Here is a 26,217-nt window from a genome sequence, read left to right on the forward strand (position 1 = left end):
CAACTTGCCTCCTACATCATATATTCTTAATACCTTCCACAGAGCATCTCTATCAACTCTATCCTATGCCTTCTCCAGATCCATAAATGCTACATACAAATCCATTTGCTTTTCTAAGTATTTCTTACATACATTCTTCAAAGCAAACACCTGATCCACACATCCTCTACCACTTCTGAAACCACACTGCTCTTCCCCAATCTGATGCTCTGCACATGCCTTCACCCTCTCAATCAATACCCTCCCATGTAATTTACCAGGAATACTCAACAAACTTGTACCTCTGTAATTTGAGCACTCACTCTTATCCCCTTTGCCTTTGTACAATGGCACTATGCACGCATTCCGCCAATCCTCAGGCACCTCACCATGAGTCATACATACATTAAGTAACCTTACCAACCAGTCAACAATACAGTCACCCCCTTTTTTAATAAATTCCATATCATATATATATATATATATATATATATATATATATATATATATATATGCGTGTCGTAGAAGGCGACTAAAAGTGAAGGGAGCGGGAGGCTGGAAATCCTCCCCTCTCGTTTTTTTTTTTTTTAATTTTCCAAAAGAAGGAAGAGAGAAGAGGGCCAGGTGAGGATGTTCCCTCAAAGGCCCAGTCCTCTGTTCTTAACGCTACCTCGCTATCGCGGGAAATGGCGAATGGTATGAAAAAAAAAAAAAAAAAAATATATATATATATATATATATATATATATATAAATATATATATATATATATTGGAAATACTCAGTTAAGTGGTGATCACATATTTCTGAGTCCACGGGGAAATGAAACACATTAAGTTCAAGTGCACTTTCGTGTAATAATCACATCATCAAGGGAGAGACAAGAGAGAAATAAAACAGTCAGTTGATGTACAACGAAGAGAAGTAGCTAGGACACCATTTCGGGTAGTCATTTGTTTACCGAATGGCGTTCTAGCTACGTCTTTCTTTCTCTCTCGTGTCTTCCCTGATGACGTGATTATTACAAGAAAGTGCACTTGGGAATTTATCGTGTTTCATTTCCGAGTGGACTCTTAGGAATATATATATATATATATATATATATATATATATATATATATATATATATATATATATATATATATACACATATATCCAGCGCTTATGTATCGACTATCCCCAAGAAAAAGATGAACACCTGGTGCTGGCTGTGCGCCTTCTGCCCCATCCAGCAGGATTCGAACCTTGTCGGACCCGTTACGCGATTTATAGTCAGCAACGCCAACCACTATATCGTGCCACTGGTGTACACGGGTCTAGGAAGAATATTTGATATATACTGCCAGTGACGTATATGAACGCCTATAAGGATAGTTGGGGGGGTGTGAGGGGGGTGTTATAACAACTGTAAGTTCCTATAAAGTTGAGAGACTTACGTACAAGGTTGACATTGTCATTCTAGGAAGATGATGTTTACACACAGAGTCGCCAATTAAGTAACGAGATGGAGCAATTTTCTTACGTATAGGCAGAGGGAGAAGATGGTAAATACATGTAAACAAAAGGTTTGTGCTATAATTGTTCTAAGAAGGGTGGTGTCCTATTGGTAAGGGGGAGATATTGTGGGTGGTGGTGATGGGGTGGCTGTTGGAAGCGGTGGTGTGGTGTGGCAGGTGTGGGAGGGGATTTAATCCTCTTTACCATGAGAATGGCAGGGTTCGGCTGGGCTGGGCCCACACATGCTTCTGTATATCAGTGGTAAAGTGCGTTTATTGGAGGGTGTTTATGGAGGTCGCTGCTACTCATCCTGGAGGAAAATATCACGCTTAGTACAGAGTATAGAAAGTCTCGTGCCCCAGTACCATCTTTATATACATATATATATTAGTCCGCGGGGAAAATGAAACACGATAAGTTCCCAAGTGCACTTTCGTGTTATAATCACATCATCAGGGGAGACAAGTGAGAAGTAAAAGTCAGTTGATATACAACGAAGAGACGTAGCATAGACGCAATTTGTCTTGGACAATTGCATGTTTACCAAATACCGTCCTAGCTACGTCTCTTCGTTGTTTATCAACTGACTTATATTACTCTCTCGTGTCTCCCCTGATGATGTGATTATTACACGAAAGTGCACTTGGGTACTTATCGAGTTTCATTTTCCCCGTGGACTCATAGGAATAAATAAATAAATATATATATATTTATTAAAAAAGGGGGTGACTGTATTGTTGACTGGTTGGTAAGGTTATTTAATGTATGTATGACTCATGGTGAGGTGCCTGAGGATTGGCGGAATGCGTGCATAGTGCCATTGTACAAAGGCAAAGGGGATAAGAGTGAGTGCTCAAATTACAGAGGTATAAGTTTGTTGAGTATTCCTGGTAAATTATATGGGAGGGTATTGATTGAGAGGGTGAAGGCATGTACAGAGCATCAGATTGGGGAAGAGCAGTGCGGTTTCAGAAGTGGTAGAGGATGTGTGGATCAGGTGTTTGCTTTGAAGAATGTATGTGAGAAATACTTAGAAAAGCAAATGGATTTGTATGTAGCATTTATGGATCTGGAGAAGGCATATGATAGAGTTGATAGAGATGCTCTGTGGAAGGTATTAAGAATACATGGTGTGGGAGGCAAGTTGTTAGAAGCAGTGAAAAGTTTTTATCGAGGATGTAAGGCATGTGTACGTGTAGGAAGAGAGGAAAGTGATTGGTTCTCAGTGAATGTAGGTTTGCGGCAGGGGTGTGTGATGTCTCCATGGTTGTTTAATTTGTTTATGGATGGGGTTGTTAGGGAGGTAAATGCAAGAGTCCTGGAAAGAGGGGCAAGTATGAAGTCTGTTGGGGATGAGAGAGCTTGGGAAGTGAGTCAGTTGTTGTTCGCTGATGATACAGCGCTGGTGGCTGATTCATGTGAGAAACTGCAGAAGCTGGTGACTGAGTTTGGTAAAGTGTGTGGAAGAAGGAAGTTAAGAGTAAATGTGAATAAGAGCAAGGTTATTAGGTACAGTAGGGTTGAGGGTCAAGTCAATTGGGAGGTGAGTTTGAATGGAGAAAAACTGGAGGAAGTGAAGTGTTTTAGATATCTGGGAGTGGATCTGTCAGCAGATGGAACCATGGAAGCGGAAGTGGATCATAGGGTGGGGGAGGGGGCGAAAATTCTGGGAGCCTTGAAAAATGTGTGAAAGTCGAGAACATTATCTCGGAAAGCAAAAATGGGTATGTTTGAAGGAATAGTGGTTCCAACAATGTTGTATGGTTGCGAGGCGTGGGCTATGGATAGAGTTGTGCGCAGGAGGATGGACGTGCTGGAAATGAGATGTTTGAGGAAAATGTGTGGTGTGAGGTGGTTTGATCGAGTAAGTAACGTAAGGGTAAGAGAGATGTGTGGAAATAAAAAGAGCGTGGTTGAGAGAGCAGAAGAGGGTGTTTTGAAATGGTTTGGGCACATGGAGAGAATGAGTGAGGAAAGATTGACCAAGAGGATATATGTGTCGGAGGTGGAGGGAACGAGGAGAAGAGGGAGACCAAATTGGAGGTGGAAAGATGGAGTGAAAAAGATTTTGTGTAATCGGGGCCTGAACATGCAGGAGGGTGAAAGGAGGGCAAGGAATAGAGTGAATTGGAGCGATGTGGTATACAGGGGTTGACGTGCTGTCAGTGGATTGAATCAAGGCATGTGAAGCGTCTGGGGTAAACCATGGAAAGCTGTGTAGGTATGTATATTTGCGTGTGTGGACGTGTGTATGTACATGTGTATGGGGGGGGGGGGTTGGGCCATTTCTTTCGTCTGTTTCCTTGCGCTACCTCGCAAACGCGGGAGACAGCGACAAAGTATAAAAAAAAAAAAAAAAAATATATATATATATATATATATATATATATATATATTTTTTTTTTTTTTTTTTTTTTTTTTTATACTTTGTCGCTGTCTCCCGCGTTTGCGAGGTAGCGCAAGGAAACAGACGAAAGAAATGGCCCAACCCCCCCCCCCCCCCATACACATGTACATACACACGTCCACACACGCAAATATACATACCTACAGAGTTGGGGTGAGAGACTATCAGTAAATTTTAGGGAGAATAAAAAGATGTTCTGGAAGGAGGTAAATAGGGTGCGTAAGACAAGGGAGCAAATGGGAACTTCAGTGAAGGGCGTAAATGGGGAGGTGATAACAAGTAGCGGTGATGTGAGAAGGAGATGGAATGAGTATTTTGAAGGTTTGTTGAATGTGTCTGATGACAGAGTGGCAGATATAGGGTGTTTTGGTCGAGGTGGTGTGCAAAGTGAGAGGGTTAGGGAAAATGATTTGGTAAACAGAGAAGAGGTAGTAAAAGCTTTGCGGAAGATGAAAGCCGGCAAGGCAGCAGGTTTGGATGGTATTGCAGTGGAATTTATTAAGAAAGGGGGTGACTGTATTGTTGACTGGTTGGTAAGGTTATTTAATGTATGTATGACTCATGGTGAGGTGCCTGAGGATTGGCGGAATGCGTGCATAGTGCCATTGTACAAAGGCAAAGGGGATAAGAGTGAGTGCTCAAATATATATATATATATATATATATATATATATATATATATATATATATATATATATATATATATATAAAACTTTGATAACTCAATGTTGGTAACCATTTCACGAGGTTCCTGCCTCTTCAAGATTGCGTTTCAATCTGCAGTAAGGAAAGAATGGACTCTTGGAACCAGAAATCCTACACAGTATAAGGTTTTGAAGGAAAGTTATTTTGTTAAAGAAGATTTTTTGTCGGTAGAGTAAAAGATGTGTGTGCGAGTAAGACAGGAGGAGGGTGAGTGGTTCCAGGTGAAGAGAGATCTGCTTCAAAGGCGTAGGATGTCACCGTGGCGGTTTAATCTCTCAATCGACGGGTTGGTGGAGAAGGTCAATGCGAGGATCTTGACGGAACGGATGGGTCTACAGTACGCTGACGGAGGCGAAGAAGCGGGAATAGGAGATAGGAGATGCGTTAGTTGACGTCTTGCTCTGGCGTCACACGAGAGAGAGAGAGAGAGAGAGAGAGAGAGAGAGAGAGAGAGAGAGAGATTCCCAAAGCTGGTATGCAAATTCTAGAAAGGTGTGTGCGTGTGTGTGTGCGAGAGGAGAAAGTTATACCATGAATAAATAAGGTGTTGACAGGGTGGAGGAGGGAAAAGAGAGAGAGAGAGAGACAGGAGAGGTTCGACGTGAGCTTAAAGGGGGTGAACGTAGAGTGAGTGCAAGGCGGGAGAGCGGATGGCGCCGTGAGGGTTGCGAGGGGGAGTGTCAAAGGTCCCGGGTGCACTGAAAAAAGTTGAGGAAGCCACGGTCATTGTCTGTAAGGGTAAAGATCGTCATGGCCAAAGGTGGTACACGATACACAAGGATAAGCTGTTCAGTCTTGCAGAGAATAAACGAATCCGTGAATAGAATCGACCAAAAACACATTAGAACGGATCAACATAAAACACTGTCTGGTTATTTCATTACGTACTTCATCTCGTTTCAAAATATTCCTTGTATAGATTGACAACATGAGCTAAAGGATTACCTCCCCCCCCCACACAGACACACACACACACACACACACACACACACACACGCACACAGCCGTACCAAACTTGTACGTAAATCATTTATCAATAAAAGTCAATGTTAAAGTGTTTATACATGCTTTAGTCTGACAACACCACGACGGAGAATGCCATCAAGAACTGAATGATTAAACTCTTGGGGGAAATCCAGAGCATCAACATCTCTCTCTCTCTCTCTCTCTCTCTCTCTCTCTCTCTCTCTCTCTCTATCTCAGTATGAGCCTCAGAAAGAGTCCATATCCGGGAGAACACATCCTCCACCCCTCACCCACCCTTCACAAGCTGTCTTAAGCAGACCCCAATCCCCCACCACACCACCTCCACCACCCTCGTTGTGAACAATGGGTCGAGGAGGAAGTCTACCTCATCCTCGACAGGCGAAAACAAGGCTTGGGAGGAACAATGCACGAAGCAAAGACTTAGGCAGATGCGTCAATGCTCACAAAAGGACAACTCGAACAATACTCACAAGATGATGACTCAAAAAGTCATTCTCCCTCCAACCTATGCCTCATCCAATGACCATTGTATGTTTCGAGAGGAGGAAACTCATATCCTCACTGGAGATATGGACGTTGAGGGGGAAAAACGATTCTATTAGAATTAAAACTAACCAGCGGATCTTGAACACATCTTCGAGCGTGAATGAAGCAAACCAGCGGATCTTGAACATCTTCGAGCGTGAATGAAGCAAACCAGCGGATCTTGAACATCTTCGAGCGTGAATGAAGCAAACTAGCGGATCTTGAACACATCTTCGAGCGTGAATGAAGCAAACCAGCGGATCTTGAACACATCTTCGAGCGTGAATGAAGCAAACCAGCGGATCTTGAACACATCTTCGAGCGTGAATGAAGCAAATCCAGTCATGTCTAACGAGAATATCCTCCGCAAAACGAATTAAAAGAGAGACGATATTCATATGATCTTGGCACGTCCACTCGACTCTGACAGTTACCACTATGTTATCACCAAGTTCTTGGCGAGGGAAATGTTCATCTCAGCCTGTTATACGATGCCTCGAACATCAATAGATCAAGAAAACTCCCCAGACGTGGTCTGACAAACCTACACCAGGTCACACCTGGACACACGTAACCTAACCTACACCAGGTCACACGTAACCTAGCCTAACCTACACCAGGTCACACGTAACCTAACCTAACCTACACCAGGTCACATGTAACCTAACCTAGGTCACACCTGGTCACACGTAACCTAACCTACACCAGGTCACACCTGGTCACACGTAACCTAACCTACACCAGGTCATACCAGGTCACACGTAACCTAACTTATAGTAATCTGGTGTCATTGTGCGGGATAACATGATCAAACACACTGTTGGAACACGCATGGAACAGCTTGTTTCCGTCGTGCTTATCGATCAGAGGAGGATAAATACCTGGGTTGGGTGTCGGCCGACCGTCATGCACCCAGGGTTCGAACCCAGGCGCGTCCGAACCCTCGGCTGGCCCGTGCTGACTCATGGTCAGAAACGCTCACCACTACACCACTGTATGTGTGTGTGTCTACTCTATGTTTATGTAAAGGCAGTTTGCCTGTGTATTCCGTTGTCGGAACCCAGCTGGTTTTACAGGGTGTATTTTCTCTGTTTAAGCTCAATCTACGCCAACAGTTGATCTACCAAACCTCTGATTATCATTAGTATAACTATCAGCGTCACTATTAATAGTTGTAGCAGTAGTATTAATAGTAGTTGTAGTAGTAATAGTAGTAGAACATGACGACATCAGTCTATCTCTCTGCCTACCCTCGTCTCGGCCTCCCTTCGTAGACAACACGTCACCCTCCTACATGAGCCACGTCTTCCTCCTACAGGCGCCGTCGCTACACCACCTGCCCGGCGTGACCAGCAAGGGCTCTTCCCAGGACGGGGGCAACAGCCGTGAGGACCTACCCGTCCAGGAGGTCACCGAACTCAAGAACAAGCACAAAGGTGAGGTGTTCTCGATGTGTGTGTGGGTACCCTACACTGGTTACTGGACGCGAGAATAGTCATAAAAGTGAGGTGTTCTCGATGTGTGGATACACTTTATAGGTTACTGAACGCGAGAACAGTCACAAAGATGAGGTGTTCTCGAAGTGTGGATACACTTTATAGGTTACTGAACGCGAGAACAGTCATAAAAGTGAGGTGTTCTCGAAGTGTGGATACACTCCATAGGTCACTGAGCGCGAGAACAGTCACAAAGATGAGGTGTTCTCGAAGTGGCTCTGTAGGAAAGGTCACTAACCCAAGACACGAGCAATTTGGTGAGGCGTTTGATGATAAAGCCCGAGAGGGACACAGAGATAGTTCAGGTGCGCCAGGGGGACACAGAGATAGTTCAGGTGCGCCAGAGGGACACAGAGATAGTTCAGGTGCGCCAGAGGGACACAGAGATAGTTCAGGTGCGCCAGGGGGACACAGAGATAGCTCAGGTGCCCCAGGGGGACACAAGAGATAGTTCAGGTGCGCCAGGGGGACACAGAGATAGTTCAGGTGCGCCAGGGGGACACAGAGATAGTTCAGGTGCGCCTGGGGGACACAGAGATAGTTCAGGCGCGCCAGGGGGGGACAGAGATAGTTCAGGTGCGCCAGGGGGACACAGATAGTTCAGGTGCGCCAGGGGGACACAAGAGATAGTTCAGGTGCGCCAGGGGGAGATAGATAGTTCAGGTGCGTCAGGGGGACACAGAGATAGATAGTTCATCTGTTCTCTTGGTTATGTATGCGAGACGCGAGCTTGAGGCAAGGGAATGGGAGGTGATGGAAGGACTCCTGGTTAAATCTGACGAAGGACAATGGGTGTTAACGTTGAGCTGTGGAACAGCCACAGAGATGACGTGTTGCTGTGAACCATCTCAAACACACGTCTCATATCTGCTCCAAGAACGAGGAAGATTTGATGTCCAACGCACCTCGCGTTTTCTGTAGCGTCAGCACCACCTATTGGTCTATTGCCCACTGTGTTCCTTTGTTTATTCAATCATCTTAAGTGTTTTCTGACACACTTTGATACACGCAAGTTGTCGAGTTTCGTACGTACAGAAGCCCAAGTCAAATCTACCAGCTGTACGGTACATCCCATTTTCTTTACTGCGTTACATCCAAACCACCAACATAGCTCTAACAGGGCAATTAGCAAAATTAACCTGACGTTCATCTTCTCATGCCCTTCGCGCTTATGACTTGTTTCTCACAACAAGTGCCCTAGCATCCAAAATATGCAAAGCTGTTTCTTCTTGTTAATAAATATGCTAATCTTTCTCCTTGTTAATAAATATGCAAATGTTTCTCCTTGTTAATAAATATGCAGATCTGTTTCTCCTCGTTAATCAAGGCAGTTCGTAAGGTCAAGATTTCCTGAGACCCAACTACAATACGAGGTCATCAGTTATCAACATTTATCACTACTGTCTTATCATTTAGCGAGATGTTATTCATTGAGGAAACTCACCTCACAGGTGGGAGCAACTGTGTAACACTGGCCTTCCAGTGTCTTTCCATTCTCGACTCACAGCGCGGGGAGAAAACACTTCGGGTAGGGCAGCTGGTGGGGGGGGGAGAGAGAGAGAGAGAGAGAGAGAGAGAGAGAGAGAGAGAGAGAGAGAGAGAGAGAGAGAGAGAGAGAGAGAGAGAGACAGAGAGAGACAGACAGACAGACAGACAGAGACAGAGAGAGAGCTTTCCCTGCTTGGCAGGTCTGTCACTAACAGATTTTCTGAGGTTTTACGAACCATCCGTGTGCGGTGTTCCACGACGCCATTCCCAAGGTGAACGAATGCGTGCCAAGCCTTATGTTATCTGATTCGTCTGATAAGGTCTAACTACAAACTACAGGAGCCAGGGTTACAAGACCGAGGTTCTGTATCCGTGAGGCGTCACGAAAAACCCTGCATTGTACAGTCATGACGAAAAAATTTAGTTAAAAAATGCAATCAAAATTCTTTATGACTTAGGTAATGGTGACATTGAACTTTGAGTCACATATAAACAGAAAGTTCCTATGTAAGTTTTATAAAGTCCACGCGGGAAATGAAACACGATAAGTTCCCAAGTGCACTTTCGTGTAATAATCACATCAAGGAAGATACAAGAAAAAAATACAACAGTCAGTTGATATACAAGGAAGAGATGCAGCTAGGACGCCATATGTGTGTGTGTAATTTATAGCTGTGACCTATTTTGATAAATGTTGTTATATCTCATATTTCGACGTACATTTTCCCACACCTACATCCAGGTAGGATTTCCCATGTCATCAGGTGGAGATGTAGGAACAAAATATATTTTTGGGTGTACACATTAGCTCTGATGAAACTTTGGAGTCTCATATTTTTTTCAAAAGGTTAAGTCTTTCTTTGACACAAATGATTCTGATATCAACGCTTTCGCTAACAATAGTTCAGTCAGGTTACCAGGGCTGTGTATGGCTGTGTAAACAACCTGGCCTTTTAATGATGTTTACCTCCACCAGCAGCAGCCCAGGAAGTAGTTATGTTTTCCTACTGGACTAAATTTCCGAGCCTGGTATGGATGTTTACCCGACCTTACCTAATGCCTTGTCAAATACACTTTCTGTTCTCTAACTCGAATTTATGTTCGTCATTCGTGATACCTGTAACCCCATCGTGAACCCAACCTTAATAATGGTACATTATCACAATGATATACCAGAACACACACACACACACGAGAGAGAGAGAGATTTGAAAAGATATAATGAAGCAATTCGACACACAACTTCTATACAGTAACCTAGATTTGGAAAGTGAACGACACCACCATAAGCCAGGAGGTTGTGGTGTACGATTCTGTAAAATATATGATGATGAAGGAGGAGGGAGATGATGGGTTCCTCCAGCCTCAAATGCAGAGAGAAGGTTAAGAAAGGACGAGGAAATGTTCAATATATGCTGTCAAAAATCCATGTAGCTTTTTAACTGAACTATGGCGAAGTGGTAAATGGCGCTCCGGCCAGTCGGCATTTGTAAGGTCACAAGAAAACTGAGGAACAAGTGTGTCTTTCTTGGTATTTCTGAACATTCGTTCCTTTTTCCTCCAAGCTCACTCGCTTTCGCTACCCTCTTCTCACTCATATCATTTCCTCTCTTCCTAAAACCACGCCCAGGTTTTAACCCCCGCCTTCACCAGGATGAGATAAGACATCCCACCAGCTGCCCCTCTCGGCACATTTTCGTCCAAAAGTCTCTCATCACGCCTATCAGTTTGGACATATTTCAACAATACCCCCTTACATTAACCCTACTCAAAAGTGTGCGCTTATGTATGCACTATTCTGTAAGCCAGGTATTTCCAATAACCATTCAGTCCTTTTTGGGCACACATCGCTACAAGCCGCTCAGAATCTTTATTTACACCTCTCTCCTCAATTATCGCGATTATACCAACATCTGACACATAAACCGTTCATACATTCAAATCATCAACGTCTAATAATCGATCACTTGCATCAAAATGGTTGACTTACTCAGTCCCTCCTAAGACACTTGCCTCTCTTCCTCACTCCTATCACTACCAGGTCCATCAATAATCAATATCACAAACCTCTCATAATAAACTTTCACTCACACCCACATCAGTCTGCATCTCATTTCTCCATTCATCAATATATATATATATATATATATATATATATATATATATATATATATATATATATATATATATATATATATATAATATCCCTGGGGATAGGGGAGAAAGAATACTTCCCACGTATTCCCTGCGTGTCGTAGAAGGCGACTAAAAGGGGAGGGAGCGGGGGGCTGGAAATCCTTCCCTCTCATTTTTAGTTTTCCAGAAAAAGGAACAGAGGAGGGGGCCAAGTGAGGATATTCCCTCAAAGGTTCAGTTCTCTGTTCTTAACGCTACCTCGCTAATGCGGGAAAAGGCGAATATGTATAAAAATTATATATATATATAAATATATATATATATATATATATATATATATATATATATATATATATATATAGTGTGTGTGTGTGTGTTACCGGACTCCATCTCCCAAAGGTTACAAGGCTGTATCATTGGGAGTACTGACAGCCTCGTCAAAGAACTTGTCAATCCAAACGAGTACACATTTCCCTGCTTCTTGAAGTAGCGCAAATGTTGGCTGCAGAGGAACCTTTAGGAAGGACCTGGGTAAAACCAGGACTCCTTCATGGTAATACGTTCCCAACGGCGTCTTAGCTACTGTTCTACGTCTTCTATCTCATTCTTTTATCTCCCCTGACGATGTGATCATTACATGAAAGTGCACTTGGGAACTCATCCTTTTTGTTTTCCTCGTAATTATCAGCAAATTCTAAATCACGCGCACCACTGTGAACTATTGCAATATATATATATATATATTAGTCATTACCATTATTCATCATCATCATAAAACTCAATAAGCCAATGAATGTCGTTCCTGCAGCTTGACACCGCTTTATCTTACGTCTTACATCATGGCTTCTATAGAGGAAAGAAAACCAATGAAACTAAGGGCAATACGTCCGCCAGAAACCTTCCAACCCGCCATGAATCCTTCAACATTAGGATCCCATCCTCTTGAACCCGACACACAATCCTCTAACTACAATATATGGCGCGCAACTCTCCAAGTCCCTCTCAAAACCCCTTCCATCTCTCACAGAGTCGAGGTGATATTGGTATTGAAAGCCTTCTAATGAAGACGAATCTGATGCTTTTTTTTTTTGTTTTTCGATATATCAGTTACTAAACTGAAACGAATTCCTTATTAGTTATTGAAGACAGTATTTATTAACAGTCTTTCGGGATCAGAGATTACCGCTTTGTTTTTTCCTTGCTATCCAACTTGCTTCTGTCCTTTTGATTCCTTATTTCATAAAAACATTTATATTTCATTATCATTTATCATACTTTGTCGCCGTCTCCCGCGTTAGCGAGGAAGCGCAAGGAAACAGACTAAAGAATGGTCCAACCCACCCACATACACATGTATATACATACACGTCCACACATGCACATATACATACCTATACATTTCAACGTATATATATATATATATATATATATATATATATATATATATATATATATATATATATATACATTTACATATATACACATGTACATAATTCATACTTGCTGTCTTTATTCATTCCCGTCGCCACCCCGCCACACAAAATGACAACCCCCTCTCCCCACACGCGCGCGAGGTAGCGCTAGGAAAAGACAACAAAGGCCACTTTCGTTCACACTCAGCCTCTAGCTGTCATGTATAATGCACCGAAACCACACCTCCCTTTCCACATCCAGGCCCTACAAAACTTCCATGGTTTACCCCAGACGCTTCACATGCCCTGGTTCAATCCATTGACAGCACGTCGACCCCAGAGTACCAAATCGTTCCAATTAACTATTCCTTGCACGCCTTTCACCCTCCTGCATGTTCAGGCCCCGATCACTCAAAATCTTTTTCACTCCATCTTTCCACCTCCAATTTGGTCTCCCCACTTCTTGTTCCCTCCACCTCCGACACATATATCCTCTTGGTCAATCTTTCCTCACTCATTCTCTCCATGTGACCAAACCATTTCAAAACACCCTCTTCTGCTCTCTCGACAACACTATTACCACACATCTCTTACTATTTCGGGTAGGGGAGTGATATCTGGGGTTGTTGGGGAGGGAAGTGATATCTGGGGTTGTTACATCTGTGGGCGTTTTACCCGTGTGGTGGGGTCACATCTAAAGGTGTTACGGTTGTGACACCTTGGGGGAGTTTTATGTGGGGTGTCACATCTGTAGGGGTGTTACATTATCAGTCGTTACACCTGGGGTGTTACAACCGAGGCCGTTACGTCTAGGGGTGTCACATCAGGGGGAGGGGGTGTTTATCTCTGATTCGTTACATTTGGGGATCGTTACATTAAGGGGGGCGTTACATGAGGGGTCGTTACATCGAGGGGGGCGTTAAATCTAGGGGGCTGTGTTACATCTAGGGGGGGGGTGTGTTACTGTCGTCATCAACCGTGTTTGCCTCATGTTACCAAGTGTCAGCAAGCCAGACATTAAACCTTCTCTCGCGCCTCTAAGCTGACGGCTGTCAGCTGTGCCAAATGTCAGCTTTGCCAGCTGTCAGGAACATTTGCATACAGTTGCTCTCAAGTCTTTGGCGAAGAACGCTCGCCCCTGGAGGGAAAGAGAGAGAAAGGAGAGAGAGAGAGAGAGAGAGAGAGAGAGAGTTTGTAATCTCTGTGGATTGCTTAAAATGTCACATCTCCTGCTGGTCTAATCATGTCCTGTGTTTGGAATATTAATTATATGCAAATGTATCATATATATATATATACACACACACACACACACATATATATATATATATATATATATATATATATATATATATATATATATATATATGTGAGTGTGTGTGTGTGTGTGTGTGTGTGTGTGTGTGTGTGTGTGTGTGTGTGTGTGTGTGTGTGTGTATGCGAGCGGATGGCCCATTCTTCGTCCGTTTCCTGGCGCTACCTCGCGGACGCGGGCAACTGCCATCAAGCAGACTAAAATGAATACAGACAGCCTTTGTTTCCTGGCCAGTGACTTCACCTTGGCGTGTAAACTCGACAGATCAGGAGGACACAAAGCACATCAAAGTTGCCAAACATGGAAACAACTTCTTCACCTACCCACTGCCAAACTTTGTGTGTGTGTGTGTGTTTTGAGGGTTAAGAGATGGGGCAACAAGTGCAACACTCGATCCTCGCAACACAAAAATGTATGGTAATCACAAGCAACAAGACGTCACACTGTGATCAAGTCTTCCATTTACATCCATCCACAACACAACGCACACCACCACACACCACACAACACCACACCAAACACCACAACACACCACACAATACCACAACACACACCACACGATACACAGCACACCACGGAACACAAACACACCGCATAACACCACACCACACAACAAACACCACACAAACCATAACAAACACAACACCAGCCACAACACACAAGACCACATAACACACCACACCACACGATACACACCACACTACACAATTACCCATCACTCATAACCCATGACAAGACTCCCCCCCTCCTTCCCTTCCCTCATAATGATGAGTAAGTTATGATCAATTAAAGATTAACTCATTCCGGTACGTCAGTGGCGAGGATTATCATCATTCATCATATCTCCTCTTGTCCTTATTAATCCCAGGGTCGCTTACCTTCATCTTTGAGTCAGGGGACATCCCCCGTGGCTCGAACCTCATCTATGTAACCCGTGTTTAACACGCCACGGTTCCCTGAGCATCCATACTTATGAAGCCAGAGGGGGCCCAGGTTCGAATCCTATACAGAGCAGGCGACTCACAGTCAATGCCAACTGTTCCTCATCTCATTTGGAGGATAGTCGTGATCCTGGTATCTAGCGTATATGAAAACGGGAAGACCAAATTGGAGGTGGAAGGATGGACTGATAAAGATTTTAAGCGATCGGAGACTGTATATGCAGGAAGGTGATGGGCGTGCACGGGATAGAGAGAATTGGAACTTTGTGGTATACTGGGGTCGACGTGCAGTCAATGTACTGAACCAGGGCATGTGAAGCTTCGTGGGTAAACCATGGAAAGGTCTGTGGGGCCTGGATGTGGATAAGGAGCAAGAGAATGGACGTGAGCGGCTGTGGCCTTTCTTTGTCTGGCGATATGTCGCTAACGCAGGGATAAAGTGGGGGGGGGGGGGGGAGAAGGGGGAATACAAACACACCCATATATATATATATATATATATATATATATATATATATATATATATATATTACAGAGGTATAAGTTTGTTGAGTATTCCTGGTAAATTATATGAGAGGGTATTGATTGAGAGGGTGAAGGCATGTACAGAGCATCAGATTGGGGAAGAGCAGTGTGGTTTCAGAAGTAGTAGAGGATGTGTGGATCAGGTGTTTGCTTTGAAGAATGTATGTGAGAAATACTTAGAAAAGCAAATGGATTTGTATGTAGCATTTATGGATCTGGAGAAGGCATATGATAGAGTTGATAGAGATGCTCTGTAGAAGGTATTAAGAATATATGGTGTGGGAGGCAAGTTGTTAGAAGCAGTGAAAAGTTTTTATCGAGGATGTAAGGCATGTGTACGTGTAGGAAGAGAGGAAAGTGATTGGTTCTCAGTGAATGTAGGTTTGCGGCAGGGGTGTGTGATGTCTCCATGGTTGTTTAATTTGTTTATGGATGGGGTTGTTAGGGAGGTAAATGCAAGAGTCTTGGAAAGAGGGGCAAGTATGAAGTCTGTTGGGGATGAGAGAGCTTGGGAAGTGAGTCAGTTGTTGTTCGCTGATGATACAGCGCTGGTGGCGGATTCATGTGAGAAACTGCAGAAGCTGGTGACGGAGTTTGGTAAAGTGTGTGGAAGAAGAAAGTTAAGAGTAAATGTGAATAAGAGCAAGGTTATTAGGTACAGTAGGGTTGAGGGTCAAGTCAATTGGGAGGTGAGTTTGAATGGAGAAAAACTGGAGGAAGTGAAGTGTTTTAGATATCTGGGAGTGGATCTGTCAGCGGATGGAACCATGGAAGCGGAAGTGGATCATAGGGTGGGGGAGGGGGCGAAAATTTTGGGAGCCTTGAAAAATGTGTGGAAGTCGAGAACATTATCCCGGAAAGCAAAAATGGGTATGTTTGAAGGAATAGTAGTTCCAACAATGTTGTATGGTTGCGAGGCGTGGGCTATGGATAGAGTTGTGCGCAGGAGGATGGATGTGCTGGAAATGAGATGTTTGAGGACAATGTGTGGTGTGAGGTGGTTTGATCGAGTAAGTAACGTAAGGGTAAGAGAGATGTGTGGAAATAAAAAGAGCGTGGTTGAGAGAGCAGAAGAGGGTGTTTTGAAATGGTTTGGGCACATGGAGAGAATGAGTGAGGAAAGATTGACCAAGAGGATATATGTGTCGGAGGTGGAGGGAACGAGGAGAAGAGGGAGACCAAATTGGAGGTGGAAAGATGGAGTGAAAAGGATTTTGTGTGATCGGGGCCTGAACATGCAGGAGGGTGAAAGGAGGGAAAGGAATAGAGTGAATTGGAGCGATGTGGTATACAGGGGTTGACGTGCTGTCAGTGGATTGAATCAAGGCATGTGAAGCGTCCGGGGTAAACCAAGGAAAGCTGTGTAGGTATGTATATTTGCGTGTGTGGACGTGTGTATGTACATGTGTATGGGGGGGGTTGGGCCATTTCTTTCGTCTGTTTCCTTGCGCTACCTCGCAAACGCGGGAGACAGCGACAAAGTATAAAAAAAAAAAAAAAATATATATATATATATCAACGTATACATACACAGACATTTTTTTTTTTTTTTTTGTACGCATTCATACTTGCTGCCTTCATCCATTATCGTCGCCACTCCGAACTGTACAAAAAAAGCATTTACAAAAAGGTAATTACAGTTACACCAGACCCGAATCGCATGTGCTTACAATAGCATGAGGAAGTAGAGTTATCCCGGGGAAGTAGATAAATCTGGAAGTAGATTTCCAATCTACCAATCTACCTTAAGCCGAGTTCCAATCTACCAATCTGGTGCTTGCGTGGCCTTGTTTGTTTCGCAATGTTTCTGACGCATTCATCTTGATCCCACATATTACTATTTCCTCTCCTGTCAAAACACGAAAACATAAAAAGTTGTTCAAGACACACCCAGCTACCCAGGTCAACCCCCGCCACGTGACCCCCCTTAATCACTCTCCCTTACAACGGTTACTGCCAGACAAAGCGGACAGTGGTTGGTCTGTACAGATTGGTGCTGGACGGCGGGAGTCAAGTGTGATGTTGGGATTTAAATAACTTTGTTAAGTACTGGCACCACCTGATGATGAGGTGGATTGTCTCCACGAAACATGTCGTGCCACATGTATAGAAAAATTACATGTTAAATATAATTGTATCAACTATTGAAGTGCGATTTCACCTTTATATTATATTATATATATATATATATATATATATATATATATATATATATATATATACCTACCCTAGCCTCGGCCAGGTACCCATTTTATCGACCAACCCCTTGAGGTGGATGATCAGCTGGGTTGACTGTGGACCGACTGCTGCAACCAGGATTCGAACCTATGCCATGCTCGACCCTGGGCGGGGGCCCGTGAATGCGTCACGGTCAGGAACGCTAACCCTTATGTCACGGAGATCCATGTATATATACTTTCTTCCCAGGAGTTATTTCTATTTTCAGTAAGACTTTTGCAGCGCCCAGGAGCCAGCTACGTCCACTGAACGGGCCCAAGGATCATAAAATGTAGTTACGCTTGTGTGTCTGTGTGAAGGGTATGGGGCAACTGAGCAATGTCTGGTATCTTTATTATGTTAATTACATCATGGAGAAACGAGTCTTGATATATTTTGAATCGCAGTTTTGTAATGTTGTGGGAAAGGGTGATGTCCAAAGCCTAGACGAGAAAGTGTAACTCGTGTATACCTGGGGAGTGTGGTTTCAGAAGAGTGTTTATGTCTGGTGAAGGTGGCCTTTTAAGACTGAGTTGGGAGGTCGGTTGTTTAGTGTCTGTTGGGTCATTTGTAGTGGTGTGGTTTGTCAGTGTTGTGTTGTTAAGAAGGGGCGAGGTTCTCTGAGTGTGTGAGGCTGGGGTTAAGCCATTTACTTCTGGCTGGATGGTTGAGGATAAGTTATGGAGTGGTTTCGTATAAAAGGAATCTAATGCTGTAGCAATGGATTTGAGTATCGAGCATGCTAGGATGCGATGGTAAGATGATCGTGTTACTGTCTAGGTGTGGTGTGTGTGTTCTCCTGGTCACTAGAGAGCATCCACGTCTTCCACCTCTCCCTGCCACACCACTTTACTCTCCCTTCCCCATACCTTCCCACCCGCTACGTGCCTCATCTCCGCTGCCTGCGCAGTTTCTCCAGCCGTCCACCACTCACCCGTGCCTCTGCCCAGGCATGCACTCTCCCCCCCGGCTCTCTCTCTCTCTCTCTCTCTCTCTCTCTCTCTCTCTCTCTCTCTCTCTCTCTGTGTGTGTGTGTGTGTGTGTGTGTGTGTGTGTGTGTGTGTGTGTGTGTGTGTGTGTCCTTCCCTCCCACACCGACCATCGCATTTACGGGCTCTGGCCTCACTAAACATCCAAGGCCGGTAATCGAAGTCCGACGAGGCGTTGCCCCCTCGACATCTGACGGTAAACTTCCACATTACGGAACCAACACCTCAGCTCGGAGGAGGAGCGCTGGGAGAGACGTCTGTCTATCTCTGTCTCTCTATCTCTGTGTCTGTGTCTATCTATCTCTGTCTCAACTTCATCAATAAAGAGAATCCAAACAGAGAGAAGCTACGTATAAATCGCGTTGCACATCACCACCATGACACCATTTCGCGTCGCGTCCTCATAAGATATAATAACTTAACGTGGATTCATATATTTTCAAGAACCTTCAAGTGGACGTCGGGAGTACTGGCGAAAGGTTCTACTGTCCAGAGTTCCTTCCTGGAAGAGGAGGCGGTGGCTTTACCCCAACCAGCCCCTTCCCCTCCCTCCTTCCCGAGGGCTGGACTCCAGGCAGGTTGATCCATAAATGGAAAACGAAAGTGTGTCTTTCATCCACCTTAAGTGAGGCGAGCGACGCCTCTCTCGCTGCTGCCACCACACGATCCTGCAACACTGGGCCAATCTTGAAGCAGTAGCTCCAGCTATGCTGGTCATTAGCAGAGTTTACCCTCCCTCCCTCCTTCCCTTCCCTCCTTCCTCGAGTGGTAAGTCTTGCAACTTGTTTATATCTTCTTAGGATCAAACTTGGGAATACGACTTTGGAACGAGTTCGTCAGAATCTTGTAATTGTTTCTGACCTTCATTGACGACCAAGGGTGAATCAGGTCTGTGTTTTCTTATAATGTTTTCTTATAAGATTTTCGTATAATGTTTTTTAATGTCTTTTTTACTCGTTTATGTTTCCATGTCACCACCATCACTTCCCCTTCCCACTCGAGACTTAAAATTCCCCATTTGCTCCTACTGTCAAGTTTAGTTTCTCACTTTATGGATGGTCATCACAACATCTCACTTTCGAACCCTTACTTCCACGATTCTGACGTGACCCAGAGTGGCGTACTACCGTGTCTGTACATCTCCTATGTACTGTACACCTCCAGATCACATTGTACAATCTTGGGGATCCTCTCTGGCCTCCACCAATGTACTAAGAAGAGGGAGTACTTGCTACACTCATATTTCCCATCACGTGGCGTGGTACACGCACGTGCGTCCTGCCAGGGGCGAGGACCCTCCCCTTCACGTGGCGTAAGCACGTGCATCCTGCCAGGGTTGAGGACCTCCCCTTCACGTGGCGTGGTGCAAGCACGTGCGTCCTGCCAGGGGTGAGGACCCTCCCCTTCACGTGTCGTGGTGCACGCACGTGCGTCATGCCAGGGGCGAGGACCATCTCTTCACGTGGCGTGGTACACGCACGTGCGTCCTGCCAGGGGTGAGGACCCTCCCCTTCACGTGTCGTGGTGCACGCACGTGCGTCATGCCAGGGGCGAGGACCATCTCTTCACGTGGCGTGGTACACGCACGTGCGTCCTGCCAGGGGTGAGGACCCTCCCCTTCACGTGGCGTGGTGCACGCACGTGCGTCCTGCCAGGGGCAAGGACCCTCCCCTTCAAGTTGCGTGGTGCACGCACGTGCGTCCTGCCAGAAGCCAGGAGTCCTTGGATAGACAAGAGGATTCGTCTAATCTCACCAGAAATGATCAGACTTGACGAGATCACTCGTCTCGCCCCCGACTCTACTCGTCTCGCCCTCCACCATCAGCTGGGGCTGTTAGATACCTAATCATTCATCCTTATTCAAGTGTGTGATTACTTTATCATAACGTCCGTGATGCAGGGAGAAGAGAGTTTTACTACACTCGTATTGCCCCGTCTCTTCACCTTGTTTATATATATAAACCAAGTCAAACTAGAGTGTATATATACATATACACACACCCTAGCTTACGCCAGGTACCCAGTCATCAACCAGCCCCCCAGAGGAGAGGATGAATAGCTAGGCTGGCTGTGAGCCGACTGCCCTGTGTGTGTGTGTGTGTGTGTGTGTGTGTGTGTGTGTGTGTGTGTGTGTGTTTTAAGAAATAAGAAACGAACTGTCGATACTGTTAGCAGTAACCTGGAGGGCATTAGAGAACCAATAGTGGAATTTACCTTCGTTAAGACGCGTCTTACACGTGCTGGAGAGAGAGAGAGAGAGAGAGAGAGAGAGAGAGAGAGAGAGAGAGAGAGAGAAGAGAGAGAGAGAGAGAAGAGAGAGAAATCGTGTTGTGTTTTATCATAAGTGGGAGAAACAGTGGGTGGAGGTAGCATCTCTCAACTTCAAAATAAATAAGTAAACCATCTACGTGTCTGGTGTGTGTGTGTGTGTGTGTGTGTGTGTGTGTATTGACCCTTATGTGATGTACAGCCTCCCCACGGCCTTCCCCTCCCCCCCTGGCCCTCCCCACTGACCCCTTTCCCCCCGCCCCCCTCAGGGCCCCCCCCCCTTGACCTACCTCCTCCCCCTTTAGGCCCCCACACTGACCTCCTCCACGGCCTCCCAATGACCCCTCCCTCAGGACCCCCCACACTGACCTCCCTCAAGACCTCCCACACGGGACCTCCCCCCTAAAAGGCCTCCCACACTGACCTCCCTCCCCCCAATGACCCCCCCTCCCCCACACTGACCTCCCCCATCAAGACCCCCACACGACCCCCTTTCCCTCAAGACCCCCCCACAGGGACCTCCCCCCTCAAGCCCATCCCCCCACTGACCTCCCCCTTTCACGGCCTCCCACACTGACCTCCTCCCTCACGGCCTCCCACACTGACCTCCTCCCTCAAGACCTCCCACACTGACCTCCTCCCTCAAGACCTCCCACACTGACCTCCTCCCTCAAGACCTCCCACACTGACCTCCTCCCTCAAGACCTCCCACACTGACCTCCTCCCTCAAGACCTCCCACACTGACCTCCTCCCTCAAGACCTCCCACACTGACCTCCTCCCTCAAGACCTCCCACACTGACCTCCTCCCTCAAGACCTCCCACACTGACCTCCTCCCTCAAGACCTCCCACACTGACCTCCTCCCTCAAGACCTCCCACACTGACCTCCTCCCTCAAGACCTCCCACACTGACCTCCTCCCTCAAGACCTCCCACACTGACCTCCTCCCTCAAGACCTCCCACACTGACCTCCTCCCTCAAGACCTCCCACACTGACCTCCTCCCTCAAGACCTCCCACACTGACCTCCTCCCTCAAGACCTCCCACACTGACCTCCTCCCTCAAGACCTCCCACACTGACCTCCTCCCTCAAGACCTCCCACACTGACCTCCTCCCTCAAGACCTCCCACACTGACCTCCTCCCTCAAGACCTCCCACACTGACCTCCTCCCTCAAGACCTCCCACACTGACCTCCTCCCTCAAGACCTCCCACACTGACCTCCTCCCTCAAGACCTCCCACACTGACCTCCTCCCTCAAGACCTCCCACACTGACCTCCTCCCTCAAGACCTCCCACACTGACCTCCTCCCTCAAGACCCTCCCACACTGACCTCCTCCCTCAAGACTCCCACACTGACCTCCTCCTCAAGACCTCCCACACTGACCTCCTCCCTCAAGACCTCCCACACTGACCTCCTCCCTCATGACCTCCCACACTGACCACCTCCCTCATGACCTCCCACGCTGACCACCTCCCTCATGACCTCCCACACTGACCTCCTCCCTCATGACCTCCCACACTGACCTCCTCCCTCATGACCTCTCCTCCTCCCGCTGACCTTCCGCTGTTTGAAAACTTCATCTATCGAGAGGTCAAGCATTCTTTCGAGGTCATGGAGGAAAGGTACAAAATAGATCTTTGATAAATGGACGAGGATGAGGGAGCAGAATTATCCTGACCTGCCATACCTTTGCCACGGACATGTATCCAATCTTAAACACCAACCCACTAGCCATTTTTTTCCCCCATTTGGAACTACACTCACCAGACATGTGAGAGTTATTCATTCCCTTATTTGCTGTGGACACCAATGATCTCTCCAACATTATATACAAGGTTATAACATAACACCCTTCACGCCAAGAATCATAACTTCTACACAACGAAGACACTGAAAACTCGGCTAGCGTCCTGCGCTGTCACAACACGACACCTAAATTTATGACCTGTGGACGTGGCTGACATCCTGAGCACTGCAGGAGCTCCACAGAACAGAGTCCTGGGGCAGAAAGGTAAGGTAAGCTACATAGTCACACACACACACACAAATCCAGTGTTTGTGTTCTTTTGTGTATGAGTGTGTGTGTTTAGCCACCTGCAATTACCTACAATATGTATGTATGGAAGTTTGTGTGTGTGTGTGTGAGTGTGTGCGTGTGTATGTGTGTGTGTTGGGGGGATGAATGCAAAGAGTACGTCGTGGTCTGGACCTTGGTGTTCTACTCAAGGTGGCTTTCGCAGTCAGACTTGATTTCTCGTAAAAATCTAAATCCTCCTCATTCTGGAGCAGACGATGCTCCTGTGGGAGCCAACTGTGGCGAAATGAACCCCAAAAATGGCTACCTCGAAGCTTGGTCTATCGAGATCACGGTGTGAACAGCAATTAAGCTCAGTGTTACTATCCAATATCTGGGGGACCAGACCAGACTTCGATAAACTCCGGATCCCTCGCTACCTTCTGACAATCCTATTGCTCCTTGTGGCGATCCTAAGGGGACGACATCCCCTTGATCCCTCATGTGGAGGCTTAGATCCTCCTCCTCCTCCTCTTTCCCGGGCCTTTGAGGGGTGAGGATGTATGCTGGCCTCTTCCTGCACCCAATGGTGATATACAGTCACCGCCTCCAGCAGCGAGCAATCACTTACCCCTTACAGCGGGAGGATCTACATCTGACGCCAAGGAAAAAAAAACACGCACACTGATTTTTCTTGCCGTTCTTGCAATGAATATATTTACTTCCTCGAGGGGGGATGGGGGTTTCCTTCGCTAGTATAATTAATAGGAGGGGGAACTCGGAAGGTATTTCTCCCCTCCGACGGTAAACATGAAGTTGAGGAGCAATTAGTCAAAGGCCAGCCACAGGATGAGGGGGGAAAAGAGGCTTCCAGCAGAGGAACGGAAACAGTCAGACTAAAGGGAGGTTGGTGCGTGTCTCGGATTCTGCAGCACAGCTTCAAAGATTGAAAGACTTGCGAGGTTTGAGTGGGTGGGACTCGGTCCTGGTGAATATTGCAAGACTCGCGACGTGTAAGTGGGATACGAATCCAGGTGAATATCTTACTCATTAGCGACATCTGATCATAATATAGAAAAAGAAATATATCCAGAATGGTTTAAGTATTGGGGTTGTTAAAGAGGCGAGTCAGCTGCTGTTTGCAGATGACACAGCTCTGGTGGCAGACTCGGAAAATATTATTGTCTCTGATGAGAGATATCTCTTCTTCCCACAATACCTGAGACCACAATACCCCGTCCAGCGAGGAGATGAATCTTCGGTCACCAAACTTTGAAGAATAAGGTTCACAACGGCGCAAAAATATGATTAAAAGGCCTTGTTATTTAATGAATGTATAAAAAGGATAAATGAGCACATTTATGTCTAAATAAAACTAAGATTTTTCCTTTGTAGTCGTTCGTAATGATGGTCGAGTGTGATGGAATGCCTTCGAGCAGAATCAAGGGTGAAGGGTTGAAGTTATGGTACCATAGTATCATGGTATAGTATCGTACCAGAAGCTATGGTACCACAGTATTATAGCACCATAGTACCATCGTACCAAAAGCTATGGTACCATAGTATCAGGGCACCATAGTGCCATCGTACCAAATGCATCCACTCATCCACCACCACCCACACCCCTGCAATGCATCCACTCATCCACCACCACCCATATCCCTGCAATGCATCCACTCATCCACCACCACCCACACCCCTGCAATCCATCAACTCACCCACCACCACCTACACCCTTGCAATGCATCCACTCATCCACCACCACCCACACCCCTGCAATCCATCAACTCATCCACCACAACCCACACCCCTGCAATCCATCAACTCACCCACCACCACCTACACCCTTGCAATGCATCCACTCATCCACCACCACCCACACCCCTGCAATCCATCAACTTATCCACCACCTAGAAATACCCAGGTATTCTAGTACCAGAAATATTGGTAAAATGTTAAAGAGATGATTGTAAGCGAGAAGAAAAGTCTTTTCAGCAGTAGTTATGTAACACTGAAGTTAATTACGACAGGATACAGTCGGTACAGAGATATGATACAGCTGAACATATATTAAGACTCGAAAAACTTAAGAACACAGCTAAACAAGCATAGTGACTGTAGTTAAGAACACAGCTGGACATATATTGCGACTATGTAGTTAGGAATAAGTCTAAACAAATACACGAATGATAACCTGGTCATAGACCATCAGGTCTGGTGTTATCTGTCCTCCAGCAGATAACCTGGTCATAGACCATCAGGTCTTGTGTTCTGTCCTTCCCATGTACTGTCCTCCAGCAGATAACCTGGTCATAGACCATCAGGTCTTGTGTTCTGGCCTTCCCATGTACTGTCCTCCAGCAGATAACCTGGTCATAGACCATCAGGTCTTGTGTTATCTGTCCTTCCCATGCACTGTCCTCCAGCAGATAACCTGGTCATAGACCATCAGGTCTTGCGTTATCTGTCCTTCCCATGTACTGTCCTCCAGCAGATAACCTGGTCATAGACCATCAGGTCTTGCGTTATCTGTCCTTCCCATGTTATCCCACATTACTCCGTCAACTTATCCTACCCTTATCAATATCCCCCTAACTCCATCAATTAGCCACAGTCAAGAAAGAAAAATATTTGAAAAAAATCAATACCAAACGAATACTGGAAAGTAATATTTCAAGTATTGCTCGAAAGTCAGCTTGCTCTCTCTCTCTCTCTCTCTCTCTCTCTCTCTCTCTCTCTCTCTACAAAGGCCAGTCCCTCATCATTCACAACTTAAAAAAAAATCTCACTGGCTTGATCTGAAATCACAAGTTTAAACACTGAAGAAATAAAAGATGCTTGTGGCATGAGAAGTGTGGGAGGTGGGTTGATTAGAAAGGGTAGTGAGCGGTGGGATGAAGTAAGATTATCAGTGAAAGAGAAGAGAGAGGCATTTCGACGATTTTTGCAGGGAAAAAATGCAATTGAGTGGGAGATGTATAAAAGAAAGACAGGAGGTCAAGAAAAAGGTGCAAGAGGTGAAAAAGAGGGCAAATGAGAGTTGGGGTGAGAGAGTATCATCAAATTTTAGGGAGAATAAAAAGATGTTCTGGAAGGAGGTAAAGTGCGTGAGACAAGGGAGCAAATGGGAACTTCAGTGAAGAGGGCTAATGGGGAGGTGATAAGTGTGAGAAGGAGATGGAGTGAGTATTTTGAAGGTTTGTTGAATGTGTTTGATGATAGAGTGGCAGATATAGGGGGTTTTGGTCGAGGTGGTGTGCAAAGTGAGAGGGTTAGGGAAAATGATTTGGTAAAGAGAAGAGGTGGTAAAA

At 45.6% G+C, this 26,217-nt stretch overlaps 1 protein-coding gene across 1 annotated transcript in view; it reads left to right on the forward strand.

Moving 5' to 3' along the window:
* Positions 1 to 7,832, forward strand: part of LOC139761498 (uncharacterized) — a 65,561-nt gene extending 57,729 nt beyond the window's left edge. Inside the window, exons 4-5 of the mRNA XM_071685762.1 lie at positions 7,418 to 7,540; positions 7,764 to 7,832. Of these exons, the coding sequence (XP_071541863.1) occupies positions 7,418 to 7,540; positions 7,764 to 7,832 (192 nt within the window). The remainder of the gene's footprint in view (positions 1 to 7,417; positions 7,541 to 7,763) is intronic.
* The last annotated feature ends 18,385 nt before the right edge of the window (positions 7,833 to 26,217 follow it).

Source organism: Panulirus ornatus, chromosome 40, assembly GCF_036320965.1.
Source record: "Panulirus ornatus isolate Po-2019 chromosome 40, ASM3632096v1, whole genome shotgun sequence".
NCBI classification, from domain to species: Eukaryota; Metazoa; Arthropoda; class Malacostraca; order Decapoda; family Palinuridae; genus Panulirus; species Panulirus ornatus.